This window comes from Ranitomeya variabilis, chromosome 6 (assembly GCF_051348905.1).
Source record: "Ranitomeya variabilis isolate aRanVar5 chromosome 6, aRanVar5.hap1, whole genome shotgun sequence".
Taxonomy (NCBI): domain Eukaryota; kingdom Metazoa; phylum Chordata; class Amphibia; order Anura; family Dendrobatidae; genus Ranitomeya; species Ranitomeya variabilis.
In genome coordinates this window covers 173,271,753-173,292,743 of record NC_135237.1, presented here as the reverse complement: position 1 = coordinate 173,292,743, position 20,991 = coordinate 173,271,753, and the positions used below count along the sequence as shown (strand labels likewise).

General features: G+C 44.9%; 2 protein-coding genes across 3 annotated transcripts in view; both read left to right on the top strand.

Moving 5' to 3' along the window:
• The window catches only part of VPS41 (VPS41 subunit of HOPS complex), a 343,493-nt gene that overhangs the window by 311,893 nt on the left and 10,609 nt on the right, over nt 1–20,991 (top strand). The gene's annotated exons all lie outside the window — the stretch shown is intronic.
• LOC143782081 (uncharacterized) lies at nt 7,977–19,290 on the top strand. The gene is made up of 6 exons (XM_077269193.1): nt 7,977–8,326; nt 8,402–8,473; nt 8,675–8,867; nt 9,027–9,183; nt 9,938–10,306; nt 19,248–19,290. The coding sequence occupies exons 1-6, from the start codon at nt 8,222–8,224 to the stop codon at nt 19,288–19,290; spliced, it is 939 nt and encodes a 312-aa protein (XP_077125308.1). The 5' UTR covers nt 7,977–8,221.

The window sequence follows — 20,991 nt, the reverse complement described above, 5'->3', positions numbered from 1 at the left end:
CGAGTTCATAGACACAAAACATGTCTAGGTTCTCTTTTATCTAAGTAATGAATAAAAATTCCAAACTTTGCTAAAAAAAAAAAAAAAAATTGCGCCATTTTCCGATACCCGTAGCGTCTCCACTTTTTTCATGATCTGGGATCGGTTGGGGCTTATTTTTTGCGTTCCAAGCTGACGATTTTATTGATACCACTTTTGTGCAGATACGTTCTTTTGATTGCCCTTATTCCTTTTTAATGCAATGTCGCGGCGACCAAAAAAAACGTAATTCTGGCGTTTCAATTTTTTTTCTCGCTGCGCTGTTTAGCGATTAGGTTAATGCTTTTTTTATTGATTGATCTGGCGATTCTGAACGCAGCGATACAAAATATGTGTAGGTTTGATTTTTATTTTTTTTTTTATTTTGAATGGGGCGAAAGGGGGGTGATTTAAACTATTATATTTTTTTTATTTTTTCACATTTTTTTTACTTTTTTTTAAACTTTTGCCATGCTTCAATAGCCTCCATGGGAGGCTAGAAGCTGGCACAACTCGATCGGCTCAGCTACATAGCAGCGATCATCAGATCGCTGCTATGTAGCTGAATTGCAGTTATGCTATGATCGCCGACCACAGGGTGGCGCTCACAGCTAGCCGGGATCAGTAACCATAGAGGTCTCAAGGACCTCTGTGGTTACTATGCAGAAGCATCGCTGACCCCCGATCATGTGACGGGGTCGGCGATGCGCTCATTTCCGGCCCGATGGCCTTAAGCGCCGGTTAAATGCCGCTGTCTGCGTTTGACAGCGGCATTTAACTAGTTAATAGCGGCGGGTGAATCGCGATTTCACCCGCCGCTATTGCGGGCACATGTCAGCTGTTTAAAACTTGAGGTGGGCTCACCGCTGGAGCCCGCATCAAAGCGGGGGTTCTGACCTCGGACGTACTATCCCGTCCGAGGTCAGAAAGGGGTTAAGAGTGTGACGGAGCACAAATTCCCTGACTCCGTCACTTACTTAAAGGGAACCTGTCACCACGTTTTTGGAAGATGGGATAAAAATAGCGTTAAATAGGGGCAGAGGTGGGCGTTACATTAGTGTGTTTGTTATGCGTTTATTACCCACCTAAGTTGCCGAAATACCTTTGCAAAGTCTCCGTTTTCGCCTGTCAATCAGGCTGGTCTGGTCAAAAGGGCGTGTTGTCTTACCCCAGATTTTGCGTAGTTTTCCGTTGGTGGCGTAGTGGTGTGCGCATGCCCAAGGTCCCGAATCCTCTGCCAGGGGATTTAAAAGAGCGCGCTGTTCGTTATTTCATTGGTGATCGGTGGGCACGGCCATCTTCCTTTGGCCGCGCGTGCGCAGAAGCGGCGCTCTGCTGGCCGCGGCTTCAGGAAAATGGCCGCGGGATGCCGCGCGTGCGCAGATGGATATCGCGGCGGCCATTTTCCTGAAGCCGCGGCCAGCAGAGCGCCGCTTCTGCGCACGCGCGGCCAAAGGAAGATGGCCGCGCCCACCGATCACCAATGAAATAACGAACAGCGCGCTCTTTTAAATCCCCTGGCAGAGGATTCGGGACCTTGGGCATGCGCACACCACTACGCCACCAACGGAAAACTACGCAAAATCTGGGGGAAGACAACACGCCCTTTTGACCAGACCAGCCTGATTGACAGGCGAAAACGGAGACTTTGCAAAGGTATTTCGGCAACTTAGGTGGGTAATAAACGCATAACAAACACACTAATGTAACGCCCACCTCTGCCCCTATTTAACGCTATTTTTATCCCATCTTCCAAAAACGTGGTGACAGGTTCCCTTTAAGCAGGCCATGGGTATCAATAGAATTATTGGTCTTGTAGTAAATCTTGCCTTCCTCCTTCCAGGGTAATATATCCCATCTGGTGCTTGGGGATGGGGACCGCATGGGCCTGTGTGATTTCAAATGCCAGAGCTGAATTTCAGCCCCAGTCCGTGCCTGCTGTCCGCAGATATCCCATAATGAGTGTCCCATGACGAGTCCAGCTCTGCTACATCTGGATGCCTGACATCCAGACATAGCAGAGCTTGTAGATAACTCTCCAGCGATCACCTACATTCTAGCACTCACGGTCAGCTGACCATGAGAACCAGCCTAGTGTGACCGGAGATAACCCCAGGTCATGTGCACGGCAGTTCTCACGGTAAGCTAAGTTATCACGAGAACTTATCTTACCGCGAGAACTGCAGTGGACGCGGGACTTCCGCCGGCGGGACAGGTGAGCTGGCAGACATGCGCAGTAAGCTGCGGGTACGCAGTTTCTACGCATGTGACTAATCATTAGATGCGATTTTACCGCATCTAATGATTGTCTATGGGAAATTTACGGCACGGCGACGGAGCGTCGCCACACTGTAAACAGACATGCTGCGTTTTGAAAAGACGCGCCGCATGTCCGTTTCCGCGGGTCTGCCGCCTGCGTGTTTTACCGCATAGTGGAGACGAGATTTCATGAAATCCCCTCCACTATGCTGTAACATCTGGACGCTGCGTGTTTGACGCTGCGGCTTTACGCAGCGTCAAACACGCAGCGTTTCCTGAACGTGGACACATACCCTTATATTCTAGTAAAACGAAGTCCACCTACCAGCAATATTTCCAGTGCAGTACAGCATCTGTCCCAGGGACAAGGTTCCCAGCCATTAGTTCAGATCATGCATTTAACAGAGGATGCCCCCCATGGAAAACTCATTGGTGGAGCAATAAGTAGCACTGCATATAAAACATCATCCTTCTCAAACTCCCTCCTACTTCCCCCTTCCTCAAAAAAGAATACTATAACCTACCTTGACTAGATTGATGAGATACAGAACATTATTCTAGAGGCTGTAGATGGTGTTTTGATCACACCATCCAGACAGGTGACATATATGTGTTTGCAGAGAGAAAATAAATTATGATAAAATTGCCGGAAGCGTTGCTCAGGAGATCAATCCAGGAAAATTCTTGCTTAGGTGCATCAAAGAAATTGATGGATCCGAGTTAGACAACTAGCAGCCTGGCAGGATAGAGCATAGCATATGGTACTTGTAGATTGTGGAGGCGACGTTTCATGTCTATAAGTGTGCTCTTTTCTGCACTTCAGTGGAGAAATCATGAAAAAGGGAGATTTTTTTCCCATTTATATAGATTTCTCTTACTTTCTTGAGGATTACATCTTGATCTTTATAATATAGAAGCTTTACTAAGACAGATCTGGATAGCGCTGTAGCAGGCAAAGGATAGGAAGAGACTCAACTACTTTTAGAGGAGTGAGAACATCTTTCCCAAATAATTTTTGTGTCCCAATTCTCAAAGTCTAAGTTTGTTCTAACCTCATTTTTTTCTGGGACCCCTACCAGTTGCACATTATTCTTTCTTAGCCTATTCTCTAGCTCAACTGCTTTAGACTGTAAGGCATTAATAAAGTGATCATGGCAATCTTTAATGACCAGTGTCACTTGATCTTCCAGATCACTGATGTACCCCTCAGCATCAGTAACGCGCACAGACACTTTCTGTAGACTGCCTTATCAAATTGATCTCCTCAGTGACATGCCCAGCCTGCATAGTCCGCAATGCAATAGCTTTATTGCATTGTGTAACCTCATTCTATTCATCTGCCAGTGTAGACTCCGCTGGTGCAGGGCCATTCTGCTTGGCTGTCTTTCTTTTCTTAGACCTCTCATTATTTCCAACAGTTCAGTTCCCTTCCTAATCATTCCCCGAATCCTAAGTCTATTCCACTTTCTTTCCCATCTGTGGACCTATTTACCATTGATTGTATCCCTGCCGCCTTGCTCTCCCTTACTCTGTTGAATCTCTCCATGTGCCTGTAACAAGGTGGCATGGGGTGGTAGTTGCGGGTGAGTCCACTTAGTCACAGTCCACTTACAGTCACAGTCCACAAACACCCCAGCCCCTTGCACATTCACAAACAGGACAGACGCAATCCCAGGTACAGCTGCAGTCCAACAGGGGAGGACAATTTTATATTACAGGATGATTTATGTAAACTAGAAGCTTGGGCTGATAAATGGCAAATGAACTTTAATGGGGATAAATGTAAGGTCATGCACTTGGGTAGAAGTAATAAGATGTATAACTATGTGCTTAATTCTAAAACTCTGGGCAAAACCGTCAATGAAAAAGACCTGGGTATATGGGTGGATGACAAACTCCTATTCAGTGGCCAGTGTCAGGCAGCTGCTACAAAGGCAAATAAAATAATGGGATGTATTAAGAGGCATAGATGCTCATGAGGAGAACATAATTTTACCTCTATACAAGTCACTAGTTCGACCACACTTAGAATGCTGTGCACAGTTCTGGTCTCCGGTGTATAAGAAAGACATAGCTGAACTGGAGCGGGTGCAGAGAAGAGTGACCAAGGTTATTAGAGGACTGGGGGGTCTGCAATACCAAGATAGGTTATTACACTTGGGGCTATTTAGTTTGGAAAAACGAAGACTAAGGGGTGATCTTATTTTAATGTATAAATATATGAGGGGACAGTACAAAGACCTTTCTGATGATCTTTTTAATCATAGACCTGAGACAGGGACAAGGGGGCATCCTCTACGTCTGGAGGAAAGAAGGTTTAAGCATAATAACAGACGCGGATTCTTTACTGTAAGAGCAGTGAGACTATGGAACTCTCTGCCGTATGATGTTGTAATGAGTGATTCATTAATTAAATTTAAGAGGGGACTGGATACCTTTCTGGAAAAGTATAATGTTACAGGGTATATACACTAGATTCCTTGATAAGGCGTTGATCCAGGGAACTAGTCTGATTGCCGTATGTGGAGTTGGGAAGGAATTTTTTTCCCCATGGTGGAGTTACTCTTTGCCACATGGGTTTTTTTTTCCCTTCCTCTGGATCAACATGTTAGGGCATGTTAGGTTAGGCTATGGGTTGAACTAAATGGACTTACAGTCTTCCTTCAACCTTAATAACTATGTAACTATGTAACAGGGAATCAGATAAATAAGATTTGAATAAAGTGCAACATCAACTTCCTACTCTCTCCCTAACAGCGTCCACGGTGGTACTCACAACAGCCATGGCGGCCGAAAAAGGAGGTAGTCCATATGCCGGAATCTGGATGCTTAAAGTCCCTTCGGTGGGGCACCTATGTAGTCCTGGTGCCCGTTTCACTGCCCATAAGTCTGGGGCAGCACTCTCTGTTCCCTCCAGGGGTCCGGCCAGCTCCCCAACAGGGCAGCACAACCGGGCAGCACAACCTGCCACGAGCACACCTAGCCGGTTTCTGATCAGAAAGAAGGAGCTTCCTGCTGCCTTGAGGTTGCAAGTCCAGCCTCTTTCTTAACCCCTTACTTTCCCTAAGCTAAACACACAGTCATACTATACAGAATAAAAGGGATATTGCACATGACATTAACAATTAAAGGGAACTTTACATAGTACAACAATGTAAACATAATACAGCAACAATACAAATGGACATTTCTCATTAAGACAGTAATACATAGGTACACCATCCGGGTACCGCATAAAGTGCACGGGAGCGGCACATAGGAGAGAGGGTAAACAATGGGGTTCTCCACCACCTCCTTACACCGCTCCCTCTTAAAACCCCAGTCATCCTCGACTATCAGGGCCTAAAAAAAAGCAACACTGCCCTTTAAAGACATACAGCTTATAAAACATAAGAGCGTATCGCAGTCCGGAATATTTATGCAGTTTCTTGAAGTGGCCCAATGGCCAATTTATTACATTTTTTTTTTTTAACCGGGCTCGATCCTCGGGCCCTCCTGATGGCTGTCTTACCCTCCCTCCATTTAGGGGACTACAGGCTTGTAGATGGTGGTAGGCTGCATTTAACACGGGACTAGTCCAAGGAAAGACAGGAGACAAAGTCCAAGGGTGATACAGTTAAATCCTGCAGCAGCCATACACAAAATCCACCATAATCAACCCCCATAGGGTTTCGGTCCTATGATCCAGCAAGGGATGCACCAGCCGGTGCAAACTAACTGAGAGGATGGGAAAACAAATGAACACTATCCTTACTTTGTGACTACGGAGGCCACACCTAACGCCTCAGTCCTTTGGGCGCTATACAGGGCTCCCTACCCTCTCAGGAATGCTTAACAATCACTGGTATTTTTTTTCCTAGGTGCAACCGGCACCAAACACAATTTAAAGGGGCTATTTCAGTCCACACATGGCCACTGAGTTGCATAATGGGCCGCATGCGGACGCTGCACATTTATATACGTGTGTGACGAGGAGAAGTCCCCACCGTTCCTCCGGCTCCGCATCCCCCCTAACGGCAGTCCCACAGCTCCCAGAGCCTCCTGCTCTGCTGTAACATTTGCGACCGCTTCACTGTGTTTAGGCGCCGCTCTCTTGTAACTCTTCAGAAGCTGCGGCCGTAGCAACCGACCGTACAGCACTCTAAGCCTCCTGCGGTGGGCTTGCCTCCCCATCAGAGGCCATTCTTACGGCCACCGTGTAGGGCCCTTGGGGCCCCTGCTCCTTGACAAAGGCTACTTTGTCCCCCTCCTGTAGATTACCACAGAACATTAGGGACCCGGTGTTCACCTAAACTTTCATTCCTATCTCAAGCTCCTGAATTAAACCGCAGCCCTTGTCAAGGTACTGGACCACTCCACGGGCCTGCCTCAGCTCCCCTGCCGGGGTGCTGTAACTCCTGGACGATGAGCCTTTCCTGCCGCTTCTTCTCCCGTATGACTCCTCGGATCCATCGGGCCTCTGCAGCCGTGGGCACCCGGGGCTCCTCCATATGCATGCCGCGGAGGTCAGCCGGAGCGTGTGTGGCCTGTGGGAACGCAGGTGCTCTCACTGCCAAGGATGACAGCGGAGTGGGAAGAAGGTACACCTCCAGTGATGACAGCGGGGCCACAGGAAGCAGGGAGGCAGAGGATGAGGTGGCGAGATGATCGGGCGATAATTCTTTACTCACCGCCGCGCCCGGTGACAGTCCTGTAGTGCAACCACCAGTGCTGGTGACCGTAACCACCATGATCCCCCGCAAAGCTGCCTCCAGTGTCTTCCATATTCCTTCGGGTTGTTTGTTGAACCGCCGGAACAGGGGTTGCTCCTCCAGTTCCTCTGACTACCAGGCCTCAAAGTGCAAGCCCGCCTCCACCCGGGCCACGGATCGCCTCCAGTCCTGGTGAACAATGCCGGTGCAAAACGACATGCTTCCTCGTTGCATGGTCTCGGGTAATGGCGTCTCTCCTTCCGGGTTCCACCTATTCGTGGGTGGGGTCACTTCCTGCTGCTCCTTCCATTTATCCTGGTCAGAGACCATTAGTCCTGGGGCCCCTTTCACTGCCCATAGGTCCGGGGCAGCACTCTCTGTTCCTTCCAGGGGACTGGAAGGACAACAGCTCCTTTTTTGCCTGCTCCCATTTAGGGAAGGCATTCTTCGCAAAGAGACGTGGCTATCTTCTTTTTGGCGCCAAGATGCTTCTTTGATGCCCACGACATGCAACCCCATCCTCGATTTTTGCACTAACAGCCGCCATCTTTTCAGCAGCCGTCAGCGTCATCTTTGTTCCCTTTTCCATAGTCACTACGCTAAATGTAACAAGGTGGCATGGGGTGGTAATCGCGGGCGAGTCCACCTACAGTCACAGTCCAAAAACAAGAATAATACCTATATAGAAAAGAAATACCACAATAATAGAATAAAAAAAGACTAAGGCCGCTTTCACATTTGCGGTTGTGTCCGCAGCGTTTCTTCCGCAAATATCTGCATGCGTTGTGTATTCCTATCTTTAACATTATCGACGCATGCGTTTTTCTATGTTCGCGTTTTGCTGCGTTTGACGACGCATGCGTCGTCTAGCCGTCTGCGTCTTGGCGCGGAAATGCAACATGTAGTAATTTTTAGAGGCGTCATTTTGCCGCCTGGAAACGTATGCGGCTGATTGCGCATGGTTTGCGCCCAAAAAACGCATTGTAGTCTATGTAAACGCATGCGTTTTTCAGTACATGCGTTTGCTTGCGTTTGCCGACGCATGCGTCTCAATTGAGAAAAACATGTCTAGACACTGATAAGCCACCCCCCACATACAAGGTGATAAAGGGAGGGTGTGGACAGTTGCAGGTCACTACTCATCAGACTGCCTTGCAGACGAGACGCCCCACAGCCCCTTGGATCAGCAAACAAGCCTCAGAACTATGTGAGTATATCCTATCCAATGCATTTCTTTTCTATAATCTGTGTCTATGTGCCCTAATTTCTGTCATTCCTTTCTTTCTGCACACATCAGAATGTCTTCTTCTTCTGATGAGGAAACGCCTGGGCCTGCACAAGGGGAACATGTCAGCGAAGTGAGTATTCACCTCCTCAGATTGTATTCACTGTCACATCTACACATATGACAATGTATATTTTCCCTTTTTCAGACCACTTCTTCTACAGCGGAAGAGACTGGGCAGGAGCAGCGTAGTCACGGCCGGGCAAGACGGCGGCATCGTGTAAGTATAGCTGGCTGAATGTGTATTGTATCCTCACTTTATAATTCTTGAATCTTCATTTCTTTCTACTTCTCTCTTTCTTTCCCTTTTGCTTCAGCACCAGTGTTTTTTTTTACTTCAATATTCATGCCATTCCTCTGATTGTGTTTTCTGTCTTCCGTATGTGAACGCCTCCTATATTTATGTCCTTTTTGTTGTTAGGTTCCAGAGGAGGATGAGGACCTAATTGAGAATGAACACCTCATCTCCCTGGTTCACGAGCGAGTCGCATTGTGGGACACCCGGGATCCACTGCACGCCAACAATGTGACGATCCGGAGGCTTTGGAATGAGGTGGCCGCAGCGTTGTGGGATGGCTGGGCCAATGCCCCGGCTCGGGTCCGTTCTGCATTTGGTAGGTATCGCAATGCAGTGTGATGTAGTCAATACCTTGGCCATGCTCACACAACTGTGTATGATGTGAGAAAGTCATTACTTTTTCACAGCACATACAGTTGTGTGACCATGGTCAAAAGACCATTGTCCTAACTATTATGTTTTGTTTTGCCAACAGTGTCAAAAGTGAAAACACGTTGGAGATCGATGAAGGACCGCTTCAACAAGGACCTGCGCCAAGAGAGCCGGCTTCCAAGTGGTTCTGCAGCAAGGATACGCAAATACAAGTACCACCGCATCCTTGCGTTTTTGAGACCAGTCCTTGCACGAAGAACGTAAGTATATTGGTTAAAAAATAAAAAAAAAAGTGGTGTATAATGCAATTTTTTGTGGGTCATTATTTCAAATCAGTATTTGTAATCCAAAACCTTGAGTGATTGATAGATGCAGCAGTGGGGTACGTGTTCTTTGAATACTTTCCCTCACATAGTTCCTCTCCAGGTTTTGGCTTACCAATACTGATTTGAAATACTGAGCAAATACTGAGAGTGTGACGGCAGCCTGCACAACAGATCTATACTCAGCAAGTTAGGTGTCAGAAATAATGAATTCAGGATGCCAATGGCTCCTCAATTCATTTTTCCTGACACTTGTCCTGGTGAGTATACAGGTGGCTTGTATGTCCTCTGTCGTCAATTCGTATTTCCCATCAGTATTTGTAATCCAAAACCTTGAGTGATTGATAGATGCAGCAGTGGGGTACGTGTTCTTTGAATACTTTCCCTCACATAGTTCCTCTCCAGGTTTTGGCTTACCAATACCTTGTATAGAGATATGGCTTGTATTGCCTCCATCGTCTCTTCATAGTTTACATCAGTTTTTTTTAATCCCCAAGGACTGGTCGATGCATGCAGAAGTATAGCATGTTGTTTTATGAAACTTTTATTCCTACTGTTGAACTCCTGGCTTGCAAATTCTGATGTAAAATTCACTACAAATAGTAGTGTGACCTTTCCCTATCTGAATGTGTATCTAACTGTTCAGTTATCTTTTTGTAAATGTTTTGTAATATTTTTTTTTTTTCCGCAGCACTTGGAGCTCCACTGTTGGCCCAGGTTCTGGAGCGGTCCTTCATCAGTCAGCCACGGACCCGTCCCAGCCATCCTCCAGCGCTGCAGCAAGTGGGCCTGCCACACAACCTGGAGACCAGGAAGCTGGTCCATCAGATGTTCCCCTTCCCCAGTCCTCTGCCTCTAGCCAATTTTTTATGGGCTCCTCCCGGCAGCGGCAGAGGGCCGCGGACAGGTCACTCATGCCCGAGTTTTTGCACTTGAGCTCGGTCTTCCATGAGGGACTCAAGGCGATGGGTGACCGACTGGATACTGCCATTAGTCATATGAGCACACGTATCCAGGAGGTAACCACAGCCCTTGCCCAAGTGAAAGCCGACCTCCAGAGGCCAGCACATCATTTTTTTAATCAGATAGAACTGCCACCAGCATGCTGCCGCCGCCGGACCCTGCCCTGGCGTTCCCTGGCACCACCACCAGACTGCCGTTGCCGGACCCTGCCCTGGCGTTTCCTGCCACCACGACAAGACTGCCATTGCCGGACCCTGCCCTGGCGTTCCCTGGCACCACCACCAGACTGCCATTGCCGGACCCTGCCCTGGCATTTCCTGGCACCACCACTACCAGACTGCCGTTGCCGGACCCTGCCCTGGCGTTCCCTGGCACCACCACCACACTGCCATTGCCGGACCCTGCCCTGGCGTTTCCTGGCACCACCACTACCAGACTGCCATTGCCGGAACCTGCCCTGGCGTTCCCTGCCACCACGACAACGTGCCCGCGCAAAACAAGGAAGGGGAAAGGCAAAAAAAAACAAAAAACCATAGCTATCCCTCCCCCCTCACCTCCCAATGTGTCTGTAATGTCTGGTTTGTCTCACCCTTCCAGTGTGTCTCAACCCTCTCATGTGTCTAGCCCTATCCCTGAATATCCTGACCCCAGCAGTTTCATTGCGCCTTCTCCTGCCACCCCTATGTCGGCTACAGTAAGCCAGACCTCACAACTCAACACCCCACAATATCGGCACTCAACCCCAAAGAGGCGCAGTTAAGTTTTTGGTTTGTGTGTGTTTAATAAACCTGTGTTTTGCCCCAATAAGGTTTGGTTAATTGTGTATTTCGCCGCCGTCACCACACAGCATGCGCCAATAACAAATTATGCGTCAAACACTTTTTTGGGGGCCACCTCCAACCTCCAGTACCTACTTAGCAGAACACTGAAGCTTGGTGTGTGTTTGGTTGAGAGATATGAGGTTGCCCCCAAAAATAACACTTGTATTTTCTCCAAAAACAGTTCTTTCTGTTTACTCCGTGACTTTTGGTCGCACACAGAAGACAAAATGGTGGTAATACACAGCACAACTATACTCAACAGGTCGTGTCTTATCAGAAACATTATTTATGACCCCTGACCTGCTGATTTTAGAAATGCATTGTATTACCTCCATTTTATCTTATTGGAACATATACATATATTTCACACAAAGTGAAGGAACAATGTACGTCATACATGGCATATCTATACTCACCCGGACAAGTGTCAGGAAAAATGAATTCAAGAGCAAATAGCATCATGAATTCATTAGTTCAGACACCTGACTTGATGACTATAGATCTCTGGTGTAGGTCCGTCACACTGTCAGTATTCGCTCTGTATTTTACAGCACTATTTGTAAGCCTAAACCTGGAGTGGAACTATGTGAGGAAAAGTACATTAAACAGATATGCACCACTAAAAGAATTTAACTACCGCTCCTGGTTTTGGCTTACAAATACTGATGTTAAGTACTGGACAAATACTGCGACAATAACGGACATCGTCTATACAGTCTGTGGCAAATAGCTAATGGTGAACCAAGACAGGACTCAATTACGTCAACAACCTAAGCCCAAAAACCCAAAGTGGTTTGTTAAGGAAATAGATAGGAGACATGGTGAAGAAAGTAAATCACAATTATTTTATTTGAAAAAACATTAACATTCCAAACATAAATTTGCAGACCCGAAACCAGCAGTACATTTTACACCATATTGTCCTGCCATGGCACACGTCCAATGTCAGAATCAAAAAACGCTGCAAATTGGTCCCGCATGTGGCCTACTTCAACTGTTGACCGCAGCGGGTGATGACGGTAATCAGGCAAAGGGTTTGCAACAGGTTCATCAAGTTCTATGGTGGGTCGCTCCTTAGCCAGAATGAAATTGTGGAGAACCACACAGGCTTTAACTACCTCATCCACTGTCTCCATTTTTAGATTTATTGCAGTTGCTAGAATGCGCCATTTGGACACCATAATCCCAAAGGCACACTCTACTGTTCTGCGTGCCCTGGTTAGTCTGTAGTTATAGATCCGTTTTGTGCGGTTCAAGTCCCGACTTGAATAGGGCTTCAGGAGATTTTCACTCATCTGAAAGGCCTCATCCCCAACCATTACAAATGGCAGCGGTGGGCCTTGAGTGTAGGGGAGTGGTCGTGGCTGTGGGAAATTAAAATTTTTGCCATAAACACGTCGGCCCATATCAGAGGTTTTAAAAGTCTGTGAATCGTTGCCACGGCCAAAAGCACCAATGTCCACAGCAATGAAGCGACAGTCCGCATCGGCTATTGCCATAAGAACTACTGAAAAATATTTTTTGTAGTTGAAGAACTGTGATCCCGTTCTGGCTGGTTTGGTAATCCGGATGTGCTTCCCATCCACCGCACCCAAACAGTTGGGAAAATCACAAACAGTCCAAAATTTGTCAGCAATTTCTTTCCACATGTCCTCCGTGGGTATGGGTATAAATTCCTCACGGAGAATGGTCCATAAAGCCCGGCAGGTTTCAAAAACAATTCCGGACAGCGTGGAAATCCCAAGGCGGTACTGGAAATGAAGGGATGACAAGCTCTCTCCAGTTGCAAGAAATCTGTAGTAAGAATAAATAAATTACAAAATAGGCAAAAAAACATCAGACCTGCAAAAAATTTTGGTTAGCTTTTGTTTAGAATTATTACGTACCTTAAGGTAACCAGGAGACGTTCCACTGGTGGAATGGCTCTACGGAGCTGTGTGTCCTGTCTCCGGATGGCTCCTTGGACACGATCAAGCAAATCCCGGAAAGAGTGTTGTGACATCCTGGTATATTCCGGGAATTTTTCTGGGTTCTCATTGAGCTCACCATACAGGGTGTGATATGCACCACGGCTCTCACGCAGTTCTACAATGGGGTGTTGCCAAAACCGCCTACGCCTTGTCCTTCTCTGTCTTTCCCGGTTTCGGTGTTGCTCCCAAGCAAACGCACATGCCAGAAAAATCTTGATGCTCAGATCCAGTTTGAAGTAATAGCTATCCATGTGAAGATCCATCTTCTCACAGGACACAGGAGCAAAATCTGAAGATTTCAGCTGTCCTAGGGTCTATATATAGATATCACATAATACACGCCCTCTGTAGTCCCATTGGCTGGTTCTTGCATCTAGAATTTTTCTCTGGTAAATTTTTGCGACATGCGCACAAAAAACGCAAACGCATAGAAAACGCAAGCAAAAGCATGTAAACGCTGCGTTTTAATGACGCATGCGGTAACCGTAAGCGTTTTAAAAACGCTGCGTTTACACGCGTTTTCATGCGTTTTTCGTGTCCTTGCGTTTGCGGATTAAACGCTGCAGATTAAAACGCTAATGTGAAAGTAGCCTAAGAATACATATTACTCATATATTACCCAAAAAAATATATTCAAAGCCAAAATTTCATAAAATGTAAATTTTATTTAAAATAATAATGCCAGACCACAGTTACACACATATATTCTTTATCAGAAATATATTAAAATAAAAAATATATATAAAAAATTGATGGACAAGAAAACCTATTTTTACATTTAATATACACAATAAATAAAATAAAATCCAAATGTGGCAGGGGACAGGGAATAACAGACTGTAAGGCACTAGAATGTATATACAAAATCCTGTTATCAGAATGTGCAAATGCACCGGCAGTAAAGCAATGCTATATCTGAATATAAATACTCAAATACATACACATATGTGTATATATACACCCATATGTACACACCAGTAAGTGTGCATAAATATAAATAAGTGAAAAAGCTAGTGCTTAAAAAATGTGAAAAACTGCTGCAGATATAGAATTACAATAATATGTGAATTACTAATTTTATTAGCAAAACAAATCCCGATGAATAAATAGATAATGTGCAAAATATGCAAAATATAATATAATAAATCTTCAAAATATATGTGCAAACATATTACCAATTAATAAAACTACGATATATATAAAAAAATATCCAAACTAGTGCACAAAAAATCAATCTAAAATGAAATCAACCAGCTGAGGTGCACAAAAATGAATGAAAAGATTTACTACTGCCGTTTGTAATGAAAGTGAATTTGTACCAACCAGTCTGAGATTCAAGCTGTCCCCCGCACACAACACTCCTCAGGGGGGGTGAGGAAGGCAAATCGCCGAAACGCGCGTCGGGGAGGCTGTGATTGCTGTGTGTGGGTATCGTGACGCACCACTGTGGTATGTAATTGATCATCTGATCTAAATCTATATGGTCACATGTCCACCGATAGATGTTTCTCTATATATCTAACATGATTAAGATCTTGTATTAGGATGCTTGCTACTTTTGTGGCCTATAATGCACTGCAATCTGGCCCTTATGTGACATGTGTGTGCGGGTTTGTACGGGGGATATTTTCCTGCCATGCTGTATACCTGTGTTTTTATCCATAATAAAGGTATTTTTCTATATTTGTAAAAATTGGACCGTGTTGACTGCGTTTTTGGTGCTTTTTTATTGTGCCGTAGGTCGGGGGCAGCACTCTCTGTTCCTTCCAGGGGACCGGCCAGCTCCCCAGCAGGGCAGCACAGCCTGCCACGGACACACTTACCCGGGCTCTGATCAGGAAGCAGGAACTTCCTGCTCCCTTGAGGCTGCAAGTCCAGCCCTTTCTTAACCCCTTATTTTCCCTAAGCTAAACACACAGTCATACAATACAGAATAAAAGGGATATTACACATGACATTAACAATTAAAGGGTACTTTACATAGTACCACAATGTAAACATAATACAGCAACAATACACATGGACATTTCACAGTAAGACAGTAAAACATAGGTACACTATCTGAGTGCCACATAAAGTGCACAGGGCTGGAAAATAGGAGAGAAGGAAAGCAATGGGGTTCTCCACCACCTCCTTACACACCCCACCACAGCTGCCTTGCAGTCTGATGGTCTTCCTGCGTGAGTTGGCAGAGCAGGCACTTCAGCGCCATCTTTGGGAGCCCTGATCCTTTCCATTTTCTAAAATAAAAAAAATTTCAAAGTGGCATGAAATGGAGAAAAAATGCAATTCCCCCATTTTTGGGGGGATTTGTTTTTACGAAAGCTGATTTCTCTGGTGGCAGATGTTAGCAGTTGCACAGCTGAACAGTACAGCTCTGTCAACTGTGTAGCTGATTACACAGGAATGTACAACTTCGATAGATGGGAGGTGAAAATTCGTAAGGCCAATAGCAATTCTTTCCTATAACCTCACACATATACATACTTTTCTCAGCTGAACAGTCCTGTGATTTCATTAGGGAGGGGGGAATGAGATACTGCCAGACAGAGGTGTATCTATGGGGGGCAAGTGGGTTATCTGTCGCGGGCGCAGACTGGCGGCCTAATGCAGAGGTCTGAGGTGTCTTCTTCCAGCAGCTGCATTTTGCTGCTTCCCTTGTCTTGGAGTCGGCTATTCTCTGAGCCGGCTGTCAACATGACGTGCTCGCGTCTTTCAAACACGAGTATAATTGAAGCTCTGACTGTCGAGTCAGGGCGACGCCAGCAAGTCATGTGATCATGCTGCTGGCGTCACTCACCGATGCTGCAGAGGCGCGCATTGGTGACGTGCTCCTGTGGAGCTGAAAACACTGACAATTTAGTGTAACGGAGGAGAGAGTTAGTGTGGGGAGAGGGATGGAGAACATTTAGTGTAATGGGGAGGGGAAGATTTGAGGACACAATGATTCTCTAGGTCAGCACATGTAGTGATTCCAAACTTTCAAAAGATTTTTTATTTTAGTGGTTTAAAAAACTTCAGAAGCTCGTAAAAAAAAGTATTTGTGTCTCCATTTTCTGAGATCTAGAACTTGTTTATTTTTGCATATTTGGAGCTGGGTGAAGGCTTGTTTTTTTTGCGTGCTGAGCTGAAGATTTTATTGGCACCATTTTGGGATATACTGTATATGGCATTTTGATTGTTTTCTATTGTATTTTTGGTGGGAAGTACAACCACCCCCAAAAAATGTTAATCCTGGCATTTCGTTAATCAAGCCCTCTTCCGCAGACTCCCAGCGGCCATGATTACCAAACAACAATGGTGTAATATAAAACATCGTTGTCCGTGATTTAACAGTGGCATGTGAATTGGTAAACTGCAGTAATCGGAGCAAGCTCTGGGTGCTGTACTTAGAGGCAGATACCGGCTATGTTACGCAGCCAGCATCTGCCTGTTATGAAGCAGACGTCTGAGCTAGTTTCATTCTTTCTTTAGAGACTTATAATAAAAATGTATGTCATATTTCATTAAAAGACCAAATGATACCGAAGACTACAATTCAACTTCAATTCAGCAAAATAGGTTCTGATCTGCATTTCTTGACAGCGGTCACTACACAATGAGCTGGGCTGTCCTGTGTTACTCTGCTCAGTGTGTACATCCGTCCAACAGCGGAGCTAATAATAGCTGATCAGTTGAGGTGCCAATAGTCGAACCCTTTCCCAACCCCCACCGCTCCACTGATCTGATATCAATGACTTATCTTGAAAACTGGTCACCAATATAAGATGCCTGGACAACCACTTCAAGTTCAGGAGTTGTGAAAACTCCAATATTTTAGCACCTTTGTTTTTAATGTAAAGTTGACATAAAAATGTACGATAGGTCTTTTTCTTATGATTATTCCCCTTGATAGGCCATTCCTATTTTAAGACCCCACGATGTTGTTGTTCAACAGACTGTTTTCTATAATCTGTGGATTAGAACTATATGGTCTTTGTTACTAAATATCCACAATTGTTAGCATGAACTTTCCAGTGGCATAGCGAGCATCTAAAGCATTATGTAACTGTTCATGAAACCTGAAGACAATCTCGTCAGGCTTATTCCGAGGGTACTTTCAGCAGCCCAGACTTAGTGTGAGTTTCTCCCTAGTGATTTAGTTTTGATGATTCATCTTTAATTAATACAGCGACACAAGGTTATTCATCAGGCTGTGATAGTGCTGATTGGCGGTTCTGCATCCTAATGAATATCCTCTGAAGTCTATTATTTTACTTTGCTCATTTAGACAGATGTGGTTTATGGATCTTCTTATGGGCTATGTAAATTTGTATCCTCTTTCATCCCTTTCTTTCATCCCACACTGATAAATTACAAGTTGAGGTTTTCATAACAGTGCTCAGGCCATAACAGATCACCCCGCTATATTTGGATAGAGTGTCATGTCTCTACAGAATTATTTTTTAGAGATTATAAATTATGCCAATCACCTCATATATCTTGCAAAAGCACAATGCAATAAAGGAAAGATAATGAGTTGCAATTTTTATTTAATCACTGCTATTCCAAGACCAGTTTCACATGTGTATATTAGTCAGTAGTTGTAAACCAAAAAGAGTAGTGAATTTAAAGCACGGAAGTCCCTCTATTTCCATTATATTTATTTGCTGTTTTTTTTCCACTCTTCCTTTTGGATTAAAAATTTATCAAAATACACAAGTAGCTTCATTGTAAATCCAATGGAGTACAGTTAGAACTCCGCTAATACTTAGGCGGCACCTAAACTTTATTAACGAGGACCTTTCAGCAACATATTTGACTTCTAACTAAAGGTAAAGTAAAGCCCATTTAATGCCTATGACATTCATACATTTCTTGTAATATTTTGTTGGGCCATTATTGAGAAATGTATCCTTGAAGTTTTAATCACAGGTATAGGGGGCAGGCACTGAACTTTTTCCTCTGCTATTTTTTTCCCCTATTTTCGACCTAATGCCAGCCTCCGGTCTTTGACTGGTCACTCGTCTCTCAGTGACTGGTCTCCCCTTGCCCAAGATTCTGCGCAAGCACCATAATTACCCAGGGTCGTGTCATCAGAAAGGGAGGCACATGCGCAGTAAGCTCCTAATGACGTTGCAGGAGCTGGTCCATTGATTTCACAACATCGTTAGCAGATTACTGTGATGGGCCACCCCTTCTGATGAAATGAACCTGGGCAGTGATGGCGCCTGCACAAGGAAGGCAGGTCACTGAGAGAATAGTGATGGCAGTGGATAAGGAAAAGGGAGAGAACACAGGAGAGCTGGAAATGTAGTGCCTGCTACGCATCACTTGGAAAGAAAATTTCAAAGATGGATTTCTGAAAAATGGCAAAACAGAATAATAAAATCAAAGTTTGAATGTAAACAGTGTTAAAGGAGCTTTACACTAATGCTTTTAATTAGTTAGTGGTTGAATTAAAAGCCGAGGAGAGGAGTGAGTGAACCGAAGCCACATCCATCGGAGCGGACAAACCCTATTAGCATACATCGTAGGAGAAATATAAAAGGTTTTTATGGGTGATACATGGGGAGTCAGGTGGGTTACATAAGTATTTAGTGAATGCACAGCGGACACTGAAAAAAAAATGATATATTTAGCTGGTAGGACAGAAAAGTGGTGACATATCCTTCCTCCCCCCAAAGTTACACTCTCTTTCCCAAAAGCGAAGATTAAATGTCCTGCACTAAATAGATGTCTTATTTCGTCATGTTCCAGAAGACCTAACACCATGCAGACATGTTGTTCAACAGTAAATTTTACCCTAAATAATAGAGTTTATTGCCTTAATGGGAATCTGTCTCTAGGTAAACTACCATCGTATTATAGACAGGACAAGCTGAGCTGATAAATACTGTATATAGTTTGGTATAAACAGATTCAATATGACTTGTAACTTATCAATGAAAATATCTGCTAATTTTGAGCTAAGGAGTCCAATGGGCGAAGTGACTTGATGATTGACAGCTTTCCCTGTTTGAGCGAGCAATACTTGCACTGGAGTTGGTAAGCAGAGATCTAGCATATACTGTAACTGGATAGATTACAAGTTATACTGAATCTTTTCCCACTATTCAGTATATAAACCTGCCCCTCTTCTTCTGCTCTAGAACATGCCACTGGCAGATCACAGTGCATGATCATCATGGCAGGTTCCCTTTAACCCTGCACAGCTGCTTATCGGGGGAAAAGTTTAATAGTGTGCTCCTTATTCCCTTCCTGACAGGTACACCATCATATTTCCAGGGTTATGCCTGGCCATCGTGTAAGGCTATGTGCACATGTAGGAAGGGTCCTCTGCGGGTTCTCCTGCAGCGGAATTGATAAATCTGCAGGGCAAAACCGCTGCGGTTATCCCTGCAGATTTATCGCGGTTTGTCTTGCGGTTTCCGCTGCGGGTTTACTCCTATACTATTGATGCTGCATATACAGCATCAATAGTAATGTTAAAAATAAAAAATGGTTATACTCACCCTCTGACGTCCCGATCTCCTCGGCGCTGCACGCGGCGGTCCGGTTCCAAAGATGCTGTGCGAGAAGGACCTTCGTGACGTCACGGTCATGTGACCCGGACGTCATCGCAGGCCCTGCTCGGATAGCAACCCTGCGACCGGACGGCCGCGTGCAGCGCTGAGAGGTGAGTATATCATTATTTTTTTATTTTTATTCTTTTTTTTTAACACAAATATGGTTCCCAGGGCCTGGAGGAGAGTCTCCTCTCCTCCCCCCCGGGTACCATCCGCACATGATCCGCTTACTTCCCGCATGGTGGGCATAGCCCCATGCGGGAAGTAAGCAGATCAATGCTTTCCTATGTGTGCAGAATTGCAGCGATTCTGCACAAAGAAGTGACATGCTGCGGAATGTAAACCTCTGCGTTTCTGCGCGGTTTTTCCCGCAGCATGTGCACAGCGGATTGCGGTTTCCATAGGTTTACATGTAACTGTAAACACAATGGAAACTGCTGCGGACCCGCAATGTCAAAATCGCTGCGGTTCCGCTGTAAAAACCGCAACGTGTGCACATAGCCTAAGTTACATTTCTGAACCCGTGTGCTTATAACTTAGGGGACATTGTTATAATGAGAAGAAGAAGAAAGCTGGAAGGGATAAAAAGCACGACAGGGTCTTACCTGGGTTATACATTTAAAATGAATTTCACAATGGTGCTCACCTGGTATGGGTGAGTGCACACAACCACTGAGAAAGTATATAGCTGCTGCATACCCACGAGGAATGAATTGAAGACCAAACACTGAAAAAGATGGGTTAAAACTGCGTTGCCGTAGGAGGGTTGAAGAGATGCAAAGTCCAATTATTCAGGCAGTGAGAGGCAACTACAGCGGGAACATAAGTATTTAACAATTTAGCATGTTTTCCCACCTACAAAGAATGGAGAAGTCTGTAATTTTTAGGCTATGTGCACACGTTGCGGATTAGCCTCTGGAATTGTTTGTGCGGATTCTGCATCTCTTGGCAGAAAACGCAGGTGCGGATTTGATGCGTTTTTTTATGCTGATTTTGTGCGGATTCCTTCTGTTTTTACCCCTGCGGATTTCTGTAATGGAATGCGTACAAAAACGCTGCAGATCCGCAAAAAAGAAGTGACATGCTCCTTCTTTTAATCCGCAGCGCTTCCGCGCTGAATTTTCCGCTCCATTAGCACAGCATTTATTTTTTTCCATTGATTTATATTGTACTGTAAATCACTTGCGGATCTGCAGCGTTTCTGCACGGTAAAAAACGCTGCGGATCTGCAGGAAATCCACAACGTGTGCACATAGCCTTATAGTAGGTACACTTCAACTGTAAGAGACAGAATCTAAAAAAAAAAAATCAGAAAATCACATTGTATGATTTTTAAATAATGAAATTGCATTTTATTGCTCTGGCAGAAAAGTGTTCATATAGTGCATTAAGTCAGAGCGTACACTAAAAGTGGTAAAACTCATGTTATCTTAATTACTGTTA